This window comes from Amblyraja radiata, chromosome 24, assembly GCF_010909765.2.
Source record: "Amblyraja radiata isolate CabotCenter1 chromosome 24, sAmbRad1.1.pri, whole genome shotgun sequence".
Lineage (NCBI taxonomy): Eukaryota > Metazoa > Chordata > Chondrichthyes > Rajiformes > Rajidae > Amblyraja > Amblyraja radiata.
Window position 1 is genome coordinate 5,788,546 of NC_045979.1, and position 18,764 is coordinate 5,807,309.

The following is an 18,764-nucleotide window of genomic DNA, read 5'->3' on the forward strand; positions in this document are numbered from 1 at the left end:
TTCGCTCCATACATGCTGCTGCACCCGCTGAGTTTCTCCAGCATTTTTGTGTACCTTCGATTTTCCAGCATCTGCAGTTACTTCTTAAACACTGCTGTCTCTCTTTAGCTGTCAGACCCTATCCATTGTAAATAACAGAATTCCCTTTATCTTTACAAACGAGAACTTCCTGGAAGTCTGAGGAAGGATATCGACCCTAAACGTCACCTTTCGTTGTTCTCCGGAGGTACTGCCTGACCAGTTGAGCCATTCCAGCACTTTGCGTCCTTCTGTGTAAACCAGCACCACGTTTCCACTTGCTCCTTGTCCCTAGATTGTCACTGAAATCCTGCATCTCTGGGAAGGTGCATCAGGAAGTAGAGGGATTGAGGTATGATCCCTTTATCTACTGCTTCAGGGAATCATTAACCAGAGCATGGCATTTTTATTGGCAAAACATTTCTGATGATGAATTCCAACCTCACACAGGTAACCACTGTTTTCAATCAGGCAGGTTGGAAAACATTGTGTACTAATCTCCCTCCAATCCAACAGCAGTACACTGGAAGTTTCTCTTTGCTCATATGACAGTTATGATACTGTCAATATTGTTGGCATGGAACCAGTTAAAACTATGCTTCGTTATCAATAACACCAGATAGTGCTGTTAGCACTTCTTAACGGTAAGTACTTAACACCTTGTTATGCGATGTCATAAATCTGCATCTATCCGCATTCCTCAGTAAATGTTATAGTGTTTTGAACAAGTATTAATGACGCCGTGTTCCTTTGAATAAAATTCACGAGGCGTCATTAATACTTGTTTAAAACACAATTACATTACTGAGGAATGTAGATCGATGACACGTTGAGAATTTCATTTAACTCACCATCATGAGTGAGGGCCCCGGACCGCGAGAAGGGGCTTCTTCCTGGTGTGCAGGTTTGTCATTCACCTACCGACCCACGTTGTGTCCAAAGATCTTATAGCGGATCTTGGTTGTGTCTCTCTGTCTTTGCTCACTCCCTCCGTCTTTCTCTCGCGCTCTCTCTCCCGCTCCCCATATTGTCTCTCTCTAGCTCTCCCACTCCCTCTCTATCACCCTGTCCCCTCAGCATTCCCGGAATCATTGACGTTTTGCAGTAGACAAAAATGCTGGAGAAACCCAGCGGGTGAGGCAGCCGCCTGGCCCGCTGAGTTCCTCCAGCACTCTGTGTTTTTTGTTTGGCTCTGAAATTGAAGGTGGCTCAGCGGGACGGGCAGCGGCTCTGGGGAGAGGGTTGTGTTTCTGGTCGAGACCCTTCTTCAGACAATCACAAGTACTCTCATCGACGCGAGTTCAGTTCGGTCTGAAGAAGGGTCTTCTCTCCAGAGTCGCTGCGCTGCCTGTCCTGCTGAGTTACTCCAGCTTTATGTCTATCTTCAATTTCAGAGAATTACAATTTCTCACGGGGGGGCTTATAATGTCTCTAAACCCCTCTGGGACCCTCTGAACACGTCTAAACCCCCTCTAGCCCCCCTATTTCCCTCTAAACAATTGTAAACACACCTGAAGCCATCTAAACCGTTTAAACCCCTCTAAACTAGGAGGCTGCAAGGTGACTTGGATAGGCTGGGTGAGTGGGCAAATGCATGGGAGATGCAGTATAATGTGGATAAATGTGAGGTTATCCACTTTGGTGGCAAAAACAGGAAAGTAGACTATTATCTGAATTGTGGCCGATTAGGAAAAGGGGAGATGCAACGAAAAATGCTCACGGCAGACCAAACGTGTTAAACAGAAATTGGTCAGATATTGAGCTTTACACAGTGAGAAATCATGTGAAATAATCACTGAATTTAATTTTAAATGAATGTACCTGCATGTAATACTGTTTAGTTTGGAGATACCACCAGATAGTCTGGTTGATACAACCAGATCAGTTTGGAGATACAACCAGATTAGTTTGTAGATACAACCAGATTAGTTTGGAGATACAACCAGATTAGTTTGGAGATACAACCAGATTAGTTTGGAGATACAACCAGATAGTACACTGAGTTCGCACCGACCAGCGATTTTTGTTACAGATTTGACAAATTTATTTGGCGGCCAATCAAACGCTGTCTCTAAGGGGGTTGCATCCAATCACCAACCAGCTTGCCTTAAAATTCCCGCCATATGATCAGGATCAAGGGTCAAGAAAGTCACGAGTGTTTCATTGTCATGTATAGACAACAGAGCAATGAAATTCTTACTTGCTGCTGCTTTACAGGCACATTATCGCAGGAACACAATATAGTACAAATTAATCATCAGTAATACCAGGTAACTGGACATAACATACAAAACAGAAGTTTGTACTGCAACTAACGCAAAGTCCATGATGTAACATTTGTGGTTAATATTGTGCAATGTTCAAGAACCTGATGTTTGCTGGGAAGAAGCTATTCTTGAACCACACCTTTCAGGCTGGTGTACCTTCTTTCCAATGCTAGAAGTGAGATGAGAACGTGCAGAGATGGTGTGGGTTTTTGATGTTTGCTACCATTTTCCAGCAGCACCTCCTGTGGATCTCTTCAGTGGTGGGAAGGTCAGCACACACGATGGAGCAGAGAGTCTACTTTCTGCAGCTTCCCACATTCCTGGGCATTCGAGTTACCAAACCATGCTGTGATGCAACCAGTCAGTAGCCTTCCTAGTGTAGAGGCTTAGAGGATTCGGCAACATACGAACTCTCCTCAATTCTCTAAGAAAGTGGAAGCATTGAAGAGCTTTCGTTCTGATTCCATCAATGTGCTGGGCCCAGGCCAGATCTTCAGAGATATGAAGCTGTTGACTCTCTCCACCAAAGGCATTGATGGGAGACAAATTCATGGATATCCTGCATTCCGCTCCCCAAGTCAATCAGCTCCTTAGTCTTGCTAACATTGAGAGCAGGATTGCTGTTCCAGCATCAGACTATTCCCCCCCCCCCCCCCCCCCCCCCTCCTGCAACTCATCATCACCCATTCTTATCCAACTGCAGTGGCATCCTCTGCAAATGTAAAGGTGGCATTGGAGCAGTGTCCAGCTGCACAGTCAAGGGAATAGAAAGTGTAGAGCAGAGGATTAAGCACAGTTGATCATCTCCAAGTTTGCAGATGACACAAAGCTGGGTGGCAGTGTGAACTGCGAGGAGGGTGCTATGAGGCTGCAGGGTGACTTGGATAAGTTGGGTGAGTGGGCAGGTGCATGGCAGATGCAGTATAATGTGGATAAATGTGAGGTTATCCACTTTGGTGGCAAGAACAGGAAGGCAGATTATTATCTGAATAGTGTCAGATTAGGAAAAGGGGAGGTGCAACGAGACCTGGGTGTGCTTGTACATCAGTCACTGAAAATAGGCATGCAGGTACAGCAGGCAGTGACAAAAGCTAAGGGCATGTTGGCCTTCATTGCAAGAGGATTTGAGTTTAGAAGCAAGGAGGTCCTACTTGTACAAGAAAATAGCCCTGGTGAAACTGCACCTGGAGTATTATGTGCAATTTTGTTCTACTAATTTGAGGAAGAACATCATTGCTATTGAGGGAGTGTAATAATAATAATAAATTTTATATTTAATGGGCGCCTTTCATACAAAATCTCAAGGACACCTTACATAGTAAAACATATAATCAGAATAAAATAAGTAATAAAGACATCACAGAGACACAAATTAAAAACAGAATTCATTCCAAAAACAGAAAATCAAAAACACAGTGTAGTGTAGGTTAACCAGATTAATTCCCAGGATGGCGGGACTGACATATGGTGACAGAATGAATCGACTCGGCTTGTATTCACTGGAATTTAAAAGGATGAGAGGGAATCATATAGAAACATTTTAAAATTGGACAGAATAGAAAAAAGAAAAAAAAATCCCGATTTTGGGGGAGTCCAGAACCAGGTGTCAGTTTAAGAATAAGGGGTAGACCATTTAGGACTGAGATGAGGAAAAACTTTTTCACCCAGAGTGTTGTGAATCTGTGGAATTCTCTTCCACAGAAGGCAGTGTAGGCCAATTCACTTGATGTTTTCAAGAGAGTTAAATATAGCTCTTAGGGCTAAAGGAATCATAGGATATGGGGAAAAGGCCAGAACGGGGTACTGATTTTAGATGATCAGCCATGATCATATTGAATGGCGATGCTGGCTCGAAGGGCCAAATGGCCCGCACCTATTTTTCTATGTTTCTATCATGACATTTCCATTGAGACACTTCCAGAGCAGACCATTTGTTCCACACATTGGATAGACAATAGACAATAGGTGCATGAGTAGGCCATTCGGCCCTTCGAGCCAGCACCGCCATTCAATGTGATCATGGCTGATCATCTCCAATCAGTACCCTGTTCCTGCCTTCTCCCCATATCCCCTGACTCCGCCAACTTTAAGAGCCCTATCTAGCTCTCTTTTGAAAGTATCCAGAGAACCAGCCTCCACCGCCCTCTGAGGCAGAGAATTCCACAGACTCACAACTCTCTGTGAGAAAAAGTGTTTCCTCATCTCCGTTCTAAATGGCTTACCCCTTATTCTTAAACTGTGGCCCCTGGTTCTGGACTCCCCCAACATCGGGAACACGTTTCCTGCCTCTAGCGTGTCCAAACCCTTAACAATCTTATATGTTTCAATAAGACCTCTCATCCTTCTAAACTCCAGAGTGTACAAGCCCAGCCGCTCCATTCTCTCAGCATTTGACAGTCCCGCCATCCTGGGAATTAACCTTGTAAACATACGCTGCACTCCCTCAATAGCAAGAACGTCCTTCCTCAAATTAGGGGACCAAAACTGCACACTATACTCCAGGTGTGGTCTCACTAGGGCCCTGTGCAACTGCAGAAGGACCTCTCTGCTCCTATACTTGACTCCTCTTGTTATAAAGGCCAACATGCCATTTGCTTTCTTCACTGCCTGCTGTACCTGCATGCTTACTTTCATAGATGAATAGATGAACAAGGACCCCCAGATCCCGTTGTACTTCCCCTTTTCCCAACTTGACGCCATTTAGATAGTCATATGCCTTCCTGTTTTTGATAACAAAGTGTATAACCTCACATTTATCCACAACTGGTATTATTCACACCTTTTCATCACCATAAATCTGGAAATCAAGTGAGATTCTCAGTTAACTCCAGCAATAACTATCAGAAATGAATGTTATGGCTTGCTTCCTTGTGCAGTGACCAGTTCCGATTTATGACCGAGTGAAAAGTACTACGTCCAAAGTTTTTATGTTAGGCGTAGTTTGCAGATATAGTTCATTGGAAGGAGGTAGTAGCAACATAAAACACTAGCCTCTAAACTTGTATGTTATCATTATGATTTGCATTTAAACACCAACTAAGAATTTAAATTTTAAATTAGGCAGTTTTCAAATTAACTCAACTTAATGACTAACCGTTACTTGAACAAAAAAAAATCTCAACAGCCCATATAATTAAACATGCCAGTTAACATAATGCAAATTTGTATTCAACAAGGAAGAGATAATAGGTGGATAGGTTGTAAGCAAAGATCTTATAGCTCCGCTATAAGATCTTTGGTTGTAAGTACTAGTAGGGGATAGGTTGTAAGTACTAGTAGGATGTGAATAGTTGGAAAGGCTTTGTAGCAAACTTACAAAACATGTTAAAATGAGAAAATCTTGCACTATAAAGACATTAATGTAACCAAGTCATGTCTTTAAATAATTAACTATTGATGGTAGTTTCTGATTGACCATTAATTATTGTGTTTGTTGCTGTCGGTATAAACTCAAATATAATCTAACATAGAAAATAGATGCAGGAGGCAGCCATTCGGCCCTTCGAGCCAGCACCGCCATTCATTGTGATCATGGCTGATCATTCCCAATCAATAACCCGTGCCTGCCTTCTCCCCATATCCCTTGATTCCACCAGCCCCTGGATCTCTATCTAACTCTCTCTTAAATCAATCCAGTGACTTGGCCTCCACTGCCCTCTGTGGCAGGGAATTCCATAAATTCACAACTGGGTGAAAATGTTTTTTTTTGTTGTTTTTTTTTATATAAAAAAGGTAGAAATAAAAGAAGTAAGGAAAGTGAGCAAGAGTCGTGAAGGTGCAGGAAAGTGTTGGGAAAAGAAAGCCCCTTAGGGAAGAAGTTAGAGAAGGAAGTAAAGAAAGGAAATAGACCCTAGAAGGAAAGAAAAAAAAAGAGAAACAATCGCTCTATTATAACACAAAACTCCGCAAAAAAGGATATACCAACCCTATTTTTTTTTACCCCCCGTTAACAGATCCTGGTACCATTTATTTTTTAAATTACTATTGCACCTTATGCTTGTAATAGTTCCATAAATGCAGACCACGTCGTTTGGATGTGGTCTGCTTTGCCTGCTAGGAGTCTCATCTCTTCCAGGTGTAATGTTTCGAACATGTTTGAAATCCACATTTTTATTGTTGGTATTGGAGCGTTTTTCCAGAATTTGAGTATAAGCTTTTTTCCCATTATTAGCCCGTAATTAAGTAAGTTCTTTTGAAACACGTTTAGTTCGGGTTTACCTTCCGATATTCCAAAAATGATCCATTCTGCTTTTGGTACAAGTTTTATTTTAATTAAATTTGTGAGGATTTCAAATATTTCGTTCCAGAATTTTTATACAAAAAACAAAAGAGTGCGCTATGGTAGCTTCTTGTGACTGACATTTATCACAAGTGGGTGAGACATTGGGGAAAAGTTTATTTATTTTAGCTTTTGAATAATATAGTCTATGTAATGTTTTATATTGAATTAGAGTATGTCGTACGTTGATCGAGCATTTATGCACATATAGTAAGTGTTTATCCCAGCTCTCTTTTGAAATTTTTATAGCTAGTTCTTGTTCCCAGTCTCTTCTAATACCATCGGTTGTAGGTATTTCTATATTTAAAATAATGTTGTATAAGTATGATATTAGATTTGCTGATTCAGCCTTTGTCGTCATGGCTTCATCCAATAAGTCTGGGGGCATGTTATGATAGTCTTTTGTGTATTTTTTCAGATAGTCACGGATTTGAAGATATTTAAAATATTGATTATTTTTCAAATTATATTTCAGTTGTAATTGTTGAAATGATAATAATTTTCCCAATTAATACAAGTCTCCGAGCGTTTTGATTCCCATTCTTTCCCATTGTGTAAATGATTTATCTATAATTGAAGGTTTAAACGACGGATTGTACATGGTTCATGTTACAATGACAATAAAGAAACTATTCTATTCTATTCTATTCTATTGGCATTAAAAGAGATAGATTTCTTAATTTTAGATTCTGTTTTATTTGTTTCCAAGTTCTAATTGTGCTATGTATTATTGGATTTTTATTGTAATTTTTGTTATTCAGATTCATTGGTGAGAGGAGAGTCGCTCCTGTATTACACGGAGAGCAGTCCTCTCTCTCCATTACAATCCAGTCCACCTGCTGGGCAGAGTTGTCCAGCAGGTGAATCATATTTTTAATATTTACTGCCCAATTATAGTACATAAAATTAGGGAGCGCTAGACCACCCATCTCTTTTGGTTTACTAAGGTGTGCTCTTTGTATTCTGTGGGATTTATAATCCCATATAAAATTTGTAATGTCTGAGTCTAGTTTCTTGAAAAACTTTTTTGGAAGATATATAGGTATTGATTGAAATAAATATGGGATTTGTGGTAAAAAGATCATTTTTATAGCATTTATTCGACCTATTAAAGACATCGGGAGCGTTTTCCAGAATTTGATTAGATTATTTAGTTTCTTAAGTAAGGGACTATAATTGGCATTAAACATAGCGTGATAGTTTCTAGTAATTTCAATTCCCAAATATTTGAATTTTTCTGTGGCTATTTTAAAGGGGAATTTCAAGAGATGTGTTGAGTCTTTCGGTTTTATCGACATAATTTCACTTTTGTTCCAGTTTATTCTGTATCCTGAGAAAGATCCAAAGTCCTCAATTAGATTTAATATGTTTGGTATACTGATTTGGGGTTTTGTGATATACAGTAGTACATCGTCTGCATATAAAGATATTATGTTATTTGAATATTTTGTATTATAACCGTAAATATCCGGGTGTGTTCTGATTTTTTCAGCTAACGGTTCAATTACCAGAGCAAATAACAGCGGTGATAATGAACATCCTTGATAATTAGAATTTCGTAGATAGTATATTATTAGTTAATATTCTAGCCGTGGGTTTGTTATATAATAATTTTATCCATGCGATGAAGTTCTCTCCCATTTGAATTTTTTGTAATACTTTAATCATATAATCCCATTCTACTTGATCAAACGCTTTTTCTGCGTCCAATGAAATGATAGATAACTCTTGTTCTTGAGGTTTGTGAGAGTGCATTATGTTAAGCAGACGTCTCAGGTTATTAAATGAATGTCTCTTAGGTATAAATCCCGTTTGATCCTCATTTATTAATTTACTAACATATTTACTTAGTTTTCTAGCTAGTGTTTTCGCTAATATTTTTTGATCCGTATTTAACAAAGCAATAGCTCTATATGAGCCTGGTTCTTCTATATCTTTTTTAAGTATTAATGTGATCGTTGATTCTGCTAGTGTTTCAGGTAAGATTTGTTCTTTAAAAGCGTATGTATACATTTTCTGTAGACGTGGTGTATCTATGTCGTAAAAACATTTATAAAATTCATTACTGAATCCATCTGGTCCTGGTGTTTTTCCATTCTTAAGTGTGTTTATTGTGTCTTCTATTTCCTTAGATGTAATTTGTGCTCCCAGTTCCTCTTGTTCCTTCAGTTCTAGTTTTGGAAGGTTACAATTGTCCAGAAATTCTGAAACTTTATTATTGTCTATTAGCATTTTCGATGTGTATAAATTCTTGTAAAATTGAGCAAACCTTTTATTGATATCATTAGGTAGTGTTAGTAATTCCTCTCTATCTGATTTAATCTTTAAAATTGCATGATCTTTTTCCCGGATTTTCAGTTGGCGTGCCAAAAGTTTATGGGGTTTATCCCCAAATTCGAAATGTTCTTGTTTTGTAATTTGGAATAGTCTTATAACTTTCTCTGACAATAATTTATTTAGCTTAAATTTCAGTATTAAAATTTTATTATGTTTATCCATAGTTGGATCTTTAGCATTATCTATATCTAGTTGTCTGATTTGTTCTTCTAATTGTCTTTGTTCATGCTTATTCTTTTTGTTTTGAAAAGCTTGATACGAGATAATAACTCCTCTAATAAATGCTTTGAAGGATTCCCATAGTAAAGTGGGCGATATATCTGGTGTATCGTTTGTCTCAAAAAATAGGTCCATCTGTTTTTTTAGATACATACTCCCTTGTGGGTCTTTCAGAATTTGCGAGATAAACCTCCAGAACGATTTGTTCGTAGACATTCCTTCTAATTTTAAAACGAAAGTTAGCGGGGAGTGATCTGAAATCGTATTGGTGTGATATTTAGGGTTCATAGTATAAGGGATTAGTTTTGTATCCACTAGGAAATAGTCTATACGTGAGTATGTTTTGTGTACCATTGAATAAAACGAGTATTCCCTTCCAGTCGGATTCACGATCCTCCAAACGTCTGCTATATTTGTATTTTTTATATATGTATTTAAGAGTTCACTAGTTTTAGATTTCATATTACCTCGTTGTTTTTGCATCGATTTATCAAAGTACGGATCTAAAACACAGTTGAAGTCTCCTCCAATTATAACATTTTGGTAGTTAAATTCTGCGATTGTATTCAGGATTTTATTGAAAAATTGAGGATTATCAAAATTGGGTGCATATATATTTACCAAAGTGATTGGCGTAGCATGGATCTCTCCTGTAACTATAAGATATCTCCCTTCCTTATCTGATATAATGTTTTTTGATTTGAATGGTATTCCTTTGCGAATAATAATTGCGGTGCCTCTGGATTTCGAAGTATGTGAGGTGAAATGTTTGGCCTATCCAATTCGCCCTCAATCTCATCTGATCTTGATGTTTAAGATGTGTTTCTTGTAGAAAAGTAATGTCCGTGTTGTATGATTTCAACTGAGCTAGTATTTTGCCCCTTTTAATTGGTTCATTAATACCGTCGGGCGGTGACGTCATCACGCAACAGCACGCCGGGTGGTGACGTCATCGCGCAACCCCACGCGCTAGGCATATGCCGTCAAGACGTTGTGTACAGACGTCAATGCGCCTGCGGGCCGACAGGCCGTTGGCGCGCTGAATTTTCGGACAGAGCGGGATTTTCGGAGACCCGCGCGTGTCGGGACTGGCCCCGCACAACTCCATACGCCTCCGCGGTTCGAAGTGGGACCGGCCCCACGCGGCCATACGCCTCAAATGACCACGTTTGGTCGCGCGAGACGCATGCAATCGCATGCTGGCGGGACAGGCCCTTAAGACTGTAGCCCCTGGTTCTGGACTCGCCCAACATTGGGAACATTTTTCCTGCATCTAGCTTGTCCAGTCCTTTTATAATTTTATACGTTTCTATAAGATTCCCCCTCATCCATCTAAACTACAGTGAATACAAGCCCAGCCTTTTCAATCTTTCCTCATATGACGGTCCCGCCATCCCAGGGATCAATCTCGTGAACCTACGCTGCACTGTCTCAATCACAAGGATGTCCTTCCTCAAATTACGAGACCAAAACTGTACACAATACTCCAGATGTGGTCTTACCAGAGCCCTATACAACTGTAGAAGAACCTCTTTACTCCTATACTGAAATCCTCTTGTTATGAAGGCAACATTCCATTAGCTTTCTTCACTGCCTGCTGTACCTGCACACCAACTTTCAGTGACTGGTGTACAAGGACACCCAGGTCTCGCTGTACCTCCCCCATACCCAACGTAACCCATTGAGATAATAATCTGCCCCCTTGTTTTTGCCGCCAAAGTGGATAACCTCACATTTATCTATATTATACTGCATCTGCCACGCATCTACCCACTCGCTCAACCTGTCCAGGTCACCCTGCAACCTTCTAACATCCTCTTCACAGTTCACACTGCCACCCAGCTTTGTGTCATCCGCAAACTTGCTAGTGTTGCTCCTAATTCCCTCGACCAAATCATTAATATATATGGTAAACAGTTGCGGCCCCAACACCGAGCCTTGCGGCACTCCACTCGCCACTCCACTCGCCACTGCCTGCCATTCTGAAAAGGACCCGTTCACTCCTACTCTTTGCTTCCTGTCTGCCAACCAATTTTCTATCCACGTCAAAACCCTACCCCCAATACCATGTGCTCTAATTTTAGTCACCAGTCTCCCATGCAGGACCTTATCAAAGACTTTCTGAAAGTCTAGATACACTACATCCACTGGCGCCCCTTCATCCATTTTACTTGTCATATCCTCAAAAAATTCCAGAAGATTAGTCGAGCATGATTTTCCTTTCATAAATCCATGTTGACTTGGACTAATCCTTTTACTGCTATCCAAATGTCCCATTATTAGCTCTTTAATAATTGACTCCAGCATCTTTCCCACCACCGAAGTCAGGCTAACTCGTCTGTAATTCCCCGTTTTCTCTCTCACTCCTTTCTTGAAAAGTGGGATAACATTAGCTATCCTCCAGTCCACATGAACTGATCCTGAATCTATTGAACATTGGAAAAAGATCACCAATGCGTCCACTATTTCTAGAGCCACTTCCCTGAGGACTCTGGGATGCAGACCATCAGGCCCAGGGGATTTATCACCCTTCAGTCCCATTAGCCTACCCAATACTATTTCTCACCTAATGAAAATGTCTTTCAGTTCCTCTACCCCCTTAGATCCTCTGTCCTCCAGTATTTCTGGGAGATTGTTTGTGTCTTCCTTAGTGAAGACAGATCCGAAGTACCTGTTCAACTCTTCTACCATTTCCTTGTTCCCCATAATAATTTCACCCGTGTCTGCCTTCAAGGGACCCACATTTGACTTTGCTATTCTTTTTCCCTTAACATATCTAAAGATGCTTTTATTGTCCTTCTTCATATTCCTGGCCAGCTTCCCCTTATACTTCATCTTTTCAGTCTGTATTGCCCGTTTTGTTTCCTTCTGTTGTCCTATGAAAGTTTCCCAATCCTCTGGCTCCGGCTGTGTTATACATCTTTTCTTTTAGTTTTATTCTATCCCTAACTTCTCGTCAGCCAGAGTTGCCTCCTACTCCCCTTAGAATCTTTCTTCCTTTTTGGAATGAAATGATCCTGCGTCTTCCGGATTATGCCCAGAAATTCCTGCCATTGCTGTTCCACCGTCATTCCTGCTAGGACCCCTTTCCAGCCTACCTTGGCCAGCTCCTCCCTCATGCCTTCATAGTCCCCTTTGTTCAACATTTGAAGCTAGAGTAATACAGTATGGAAACAGGCACTTCGGCCCAACTTGTCTATGCCAACCAAGATGCTCCATCTAAGCTAATCGCATTTGCCCAAGTTTGGCCCATATCCCTCTAACATTTTCCTACCCATGCACATATCCCAGTATCTTTTAAATGCTGTTATAATACCTGCTTCAACTATCTCCTCTGGCAGCTCCATATACCTACCACACTGAGCAGAAAGGTTGCCCCTCAGGTCTCCATTAAATCTTGCCCCTCACTTTGAACCCAATGTCCTCTGGTTATTGCTTCCTTTACTCTGGGTAAGAGACTGTGCATTCACCCCATCTACTCTCATGAGTTTAGACACTTCTATAAGATTATCGGTGGGCAGATTCTCATTAGACCTCACCTTTTTTTCTTCCCTCAAAACTCTCATTCTTTAAATCATGAATGAATTTCTCCTAACCCATTCTGCCCCAGCTGTCTCAGTCTATCAAGCTTTTCCTCATACTTAGGAAGGGTAATTTAGCAAATAAGAAGCAGAAGGAAAAAAGAATAGAAGAGACGAGAATGCAGATGCTGGATTCTGGTGACAATAAAGGTACAAATCCAACAACACAACTACATACAGTTTCATGTTTCACATGCTGAGTGTACCTTTGCTACTGAGATGCAGAAGGCATGACACTAGTGTTATTCTAAGTCTCCAACATGCATTTTTTTAGAATACAAGGAATGGAATGCACTTCCATACTTTAATGAAACAGATTACTTTGCTGCCTGTTGGCCTTGTTTTCAAGGGCAAGTCACTTTGTTTACTGCACATCAACTGTGACTACAGTGGCAGGAGCCTGGGAAGACCATGACCACAGGTCGCCCCGCCAAGTTGTACTCCACTGGACTTGGAAACATAACAGCCATATCTTCAACACCAAGTATGAACTTAGAATTCCCAGCGTATCAACATTATAGTCCTTACAAAAGGACACAACTGTTGGAAGGTAGACACAAAATGCTGGAGTAACTCAGCGGGACATGCGGCATCTCTAGAGAGAAGGAATGGGTGACGTTTCCGGTCGAGACCCTTCTTTAGACTGACAGTAGTTCACCACCGCTGCCTCAAATGCATTTTAGGATGAGCAATAACTACTGGTCCACAAGCTGATAAGTACAATGGTCAGTATGAACATGGTGGGCTGTACTATACAGCTCAATGACTCAATAAATGGTGGCATTACCAAAAAACCTCAGATTCCAAAAATCTTTTATAAAAACCTTACATATAACAGTATAGCACAAAATAAGGCTCTTCTGCATGTAATGTCTGTGCCGAACATGCCAAATCAAACTAACCCCCTCTGCCGGCATGTGATCATATCCCTCCTTATTCATTACCCATCTAAGAGCCTCTTAAATGCTTCAATTGTATCTGCGTATCACCCACCGACTCATCCACCACTGTGTAAAGTAAAACTTGCCCCGCACATCTCCTTTAAACGTTCCCCCTTTAACCTTACAATGATGTCATCCAGTATTTCTAACTTTAGCATCTCTAGGAAGTTATAATATGCTGCAGAAACAAGCGTCATGCTTGTGACTAAAGCAATTGCAATGATTAATAGTTGAGAGAGATTATGGATACAGGGTGTACACATGGAATTTGGACTACTGCTTACGTGGATGATGGACATCACAACACTGCATGTTTGGGCCCATTGCCATGTTATAGCATTATTGTAACTCACAAATCCAAGCAGGTTGATGAGAGCAGGGCCATAGAGATAGGTTATATGGATTTCAGTAAGGCCTTTGAGAAGGTTCCTTGTAAACAGCTCTAGGAGATTAGATTTCATGGGATCCAGGGAGAGCTAGCTAACTGAATACCGAATTGGCTTCATGGTAGCTAACAGAAGGTGGTAGCAGATTATTTTTAGTCTGCTGGCCTGCTGACTTGTGGTGTTTCTTATCGCCCTGAGACTCTTCCAGATCTCTGTTGTAGAGATTGGTGCTGGGCCCATTGCTGTTGATTATCTATACCAACGATTTAAAAGAGAAAGTACAACGCATAATTAGTAAATTCGCAGATGACACTAAATAGGGTGGTATGATTCACAGTGAAGATAGTTATCAAGAATTATAACGAGATGGTAATCTGAAGAAGGGTCTCGACCCAAAACTCTGTTCTTCTCTCCAGAGATGCTGTCTGACACGCTGAGTTACGCTGAAGTCTGAAGAAGGGTTTCGGACCGAAACGTTGCCCATTTCCTTCGCTCCATAGATGCTGCTGCACCCGCTGAGTTTCTCCAGCATTTTATGTATACCTTCGATTTTCCCGCATCTGCAGTTCCTTCTTACACACAGTGCTGAGTTAGCTTTCTATGTCTATCTTAATTCAGATAAGCTTGTTTAGTTTAGTGATGTAGCATGATCACAGGCCCTTCAGCCCACAATCGCCATACACTAGTTCTATCCTACACAATAGGAACAATTTATAGAAGCCAACTAACCTACAAACCCTCATGTCTTTAGAATGTGGGAGGAAACCTGAGCACCCAAAGAATACCCACGCGGTCACAAGTAGAACATACAAACTCCGTATCGACAGTATCGGAACTAATATATTCTCTGTGCAAAAAAAAACATGCCTTTGATTCTGGGTGTAAGACGCCGTGTTTAGCTAGAGATAAAATGCAAAAAAAAACATTACAGTGGGCAGTGACCAAAAACACAGGCTGTGTGCCAACATTTAAAGGAGCTACGTTAGGGGAAAGGAGGAAGTGCCGACAGATCATGTTTTACTGTTGAATGTTCCTTGCATTAAAAGGGAGCAATTTTCATTGTTACTTTTACTGCCTTTTACAATTCAGGCTCCTTATTTCTGTACACCCCAGAGCGGGGAGTCAAGAAGCATAAACAGATGATAACAGTTATACGAAGTCATTTATAGGAAGCAACAACGAATGGGTCCATTTCCTAAATGTCATCAGTTGCCAACAAACTTAACGCACGACATTGGAGTCTTTTAACATGTAAAGTAAATACAAATTCTAAACACAATACAAAAAAAAACATACGGACCAGCAATTTGTTGCCGCAACTACTACAAATCAACAGATCGGGAATGAAATGAATGAAAGGTTACCTGCACTTGAACTGAGAATTGTAAATGAATTTAAGTTGCGCTTTGTCGGTCACATCTTGCTGGCCTATTTCCTGGAGAAAACTTATAAACTGCAGCCCGACTTCACGTCTCTGCTTCATGCTTAGTTTTTTGGACATTTTGACTGCTGGTACTGTCTCAAATTCAACTCGAGCCTAGAGTGTCGCTCTCAAGGCGAAGGTAAAATGAAATAAGGGGAGGGTGGGGGGGGTGAGAGCGAGAGAGAGGTACAAGGCGTCACCGAAACCGCAGCCGAGTAGACGCGAGTCACAGCAACTTGCCTTTTGTTTTTCGAATCATGATTATTTTAAACTACATTCGGGAAACGAAAGTGAAACTCGGTCGGGGAGCAGCTGTTCTGGCAAATTGCCGCCACGATATGTGTCTTTATGAAGAGTAAAAAATAAACACAGTGGTACAAACTAAAGATAAAATAAGAGGCAAATCAGGGGTGGACCCAACCCCGTTATCCACGGTGATGCAAAGAAAGCGGGCATACAACGTGGGGTGCGTTTGTGACTAGCTGGTGTACGTAACTCGATAGGGCTGTCTGTACACAATGAGTGTTTGGGGAAACTAGTTTATTTAACAAAAGACAAAGTGCTGGAGTAACTCAGCGGATCAGGCAGCCTCTCTGGAGGACATGGATAGGTGACTTTTCGGGTCTGGGCCCTGCTTCAGTCTTATCTCTCATTAGTTCGCTTTTAAACACGGCCAAAAAAAATGGCCTATGTTCATTTATTTGGTGGTTCTGTTGTTTTAGAAAACAACCCAATCCATGTGTCTTCGCCACTGCCCTTTGTTAAATGTATTGAAGTGAATTTTGCCCAAACACGGAAAAGAGCAGCTAAATCACCCTCCTCTTCTTAATATCCCCGCCCTAAACACAGGACATCAAAACTATCGCGATGGGACAACGGACACTACACAGCCAGGAATACATTTAACCACCCATAGTAGTGCAAACAATACTACCGGAGAAAGATCAGAAAAACACCAGGAGATTCAGCTCATCCACGTCCAACTTATTCAATCGGAAATGAGTCGGTAGATACCTCTACCCAAGTTTGTTATTCAGGGAGGTGAGACTGGTCCAATTGCTCTTGGACTACCTGGGTTCGTGTCAACGATGATCAGTACACAACTGCGGCGCCGCAATTGTAAGGGGTGCGACTGCAATTCCTCCCGGGTTAGTGTTATAATAATTGTACACATGGAATTAGCATCTTTTAAAGTCTAATTTAGCTTCTATCGGCTGATTACAAGTAATTAAATACTTAATTAAATGCTTTAAATTAAAATTAGAGAGAGGGCGATGATGCAGGGTGCCTTTGCGATTGGAAGTTTGTGACCAGGATGTGTACGCCAGGACCTCTACTGGTTGTTACACAGATTAACAATGTGGATAGTGTTGGTCAGGTGTGAGTTTTGCAGATGGTGGTATTATGAATAGGGTAATGGCTGCTGCTATATAGATCCTGGTAAACGCAAGGTAATATAGTTTGGGATATCAAATAAGGATAGGACATACACCATGAATGGCCAGGCTCTGGGGAGTGTTGATCAAAAGGCATAGGCCAGAATTAGGCCATTCAGCCCATTGAGTCTGCTCTGCCATCCTATTATTGTACAATATTTAGAAGGGATATAAAGAATATTTTTTAATCATTTAAAGCAGTGGTTCTTAACCGGGGGTCGTTTGGGTTTTTTTCCGGGGGTCATGAAGGGGTCGTAAATAACATCAACTTGTTGAGCCCATTTTTAGGAACCACACATAGATACATACCACACACAGTATTTTGCTCGTGTCTGCGTGTACATATAGGGAGGTTTCACGGCAGTCGGGTCACGACCCATGATCCGTACTGTTGCTACGCTACTCCAAATGGAGTACACGCGATGAGCTGCAGGTAGGCACTTACCATTGTTTCCAGCGTAGCGGGCCCGTTAAAACCCGCTGAAATTGTCAATTTTTGCGCTGTAAATAATTATGGAAATCGGGATAAGCGTGTGAGACATTTAACCTACTTCAGAATTCCAAAAGTGAGGAGAAATTACGGTAGATAAAAACGAGAACTGAAGGGACAACAACAGACAGAGTGCTTGGCGAACATTGGCCGTTTGCTCACTGCATTTCATCAACGGTAAGGCATTATTTGTGTTTTTTCTTGATTCCTTTGGCATCTAAAAAGTTTCAGAAGTGATAAATCTGGCTGTAATTTTTTTAAATCGCTCATGGTTCTCAAGTGGGTTTTTACATACAAAATGAAAACGCATCTGAAGAAAAATTTACAGCCAGATTTATCACTTCTGAGAATTTTTAGATACCAAAAGAATCAAGAAAAAACACAAATAATGCCTTACTTGATGAAATGCAGTGAGCAAACGCGATAATTCCCAATATTTTCAATGTTTACCAAGCACTTTAGCTGCTGTTGTCCCTTCAGTTCTCGCTTCTCTATACCTTCATTTCTCTTCACGTTTGGAATTCTGAACTTGGGTACATGTCTCTCACACTTACCCCGACTCCCACAATTTTTGTCAGCGCAAAAATTCAACATTTTGGCGGTTTTTAACAGGTAGGAAAGTAGGCGTTTCTAGCATTAATAACATATAGGGTGATTTCACGAAAGGTCACTGGAGCGTAGATCCCCCACTCACGTGACCGCAAAATTTAACTGGAGGACATATGTAATTGCCGGTACATGTTAGTGAATGGGAAAACACGCACTTTCACACCCGTTAAAAACATGGAAAACGGCCGATTATTGAGCTGAAACTTTCTGTGCCAGTCGGGGTGACCGTGAAGCACAGCGACCTAAATTTTCAGTCCAAATAAAAGATAGAAAGTAAGGTAAATTCAAGAGGGAGTTGAAGGTGCAAAAAGAGCGGAAGTGCTTAGCAGACATTTGCCGTGGAGATTTAAAGATCCAAAATATCGGGAATTATCGCGTTTGCTCGCTGCATTTCATCAAAAGTAAGGCATTATTGACTTTTTATCTTTATTCATTTGTTATATGAAAAGTTGTAAAAGTGAAAAATCTGTCATTAAAATTGCAAAATCGAGGAGAATTCCCTGCTATTGATTTGCACTAATTATGCTGATATCTCGGTTGGGTGGCGTGTCTGATTGAAAGTCAAGGAACCTGAGTTTGGAGTTGCCTGGCCGCCTGTTACCGAGCCCTGGGGCGGTGTCATCTCCCTCTCATCTCTACACCTCTAATGTGTGTGTGACCAGCCTTGCTCGCCCGACTCCCCCGCTGGGAATTCTGCGTGTGTGGAATAAACCCTAGACTGTGTCAGTGAGGGGTTGTTTACATTGGCATTGGGGACGGGGGGAAGATGCCAGACAGA

At 41.0% G+C, this 18,764-nt stretch overlaps 1 protein-coding gene across 3 annotated transcripts in view; it reads right to left on the minus strand.

The window, feature by feature from the left end:
- The window catches only part of mov10 (Mov10 RISC complex RNA helicase), a 75,759-nt gene extending 59,035 nt beyond the window's left edge, over nt 1–16,724 (minus strand). Inside the window, exon 1 of one of the 3 annotated variants that reach the window (XM_033042314.1) lies at nt 16,386–16,724. Coding sequence is in view for 2 of the 3 variants with exons in the window: in XM_033042312.1 (XP_032898203.1) it covers nt 15,393–15,529 (137 nt within the window). In the remaining variant the exon portion in view is untranslated. Of the gene's footprint in view, nt 1–15,392; nt 15,987–16,385 lie in introns of those variants that run through there. The other 2 variants (XM_033042312.1, XM_033042313.1) reach the window with 2 other exon arrangements.
- Nucleotides 16,725–18,764: the final 2,040 nt, after the last annotated feature.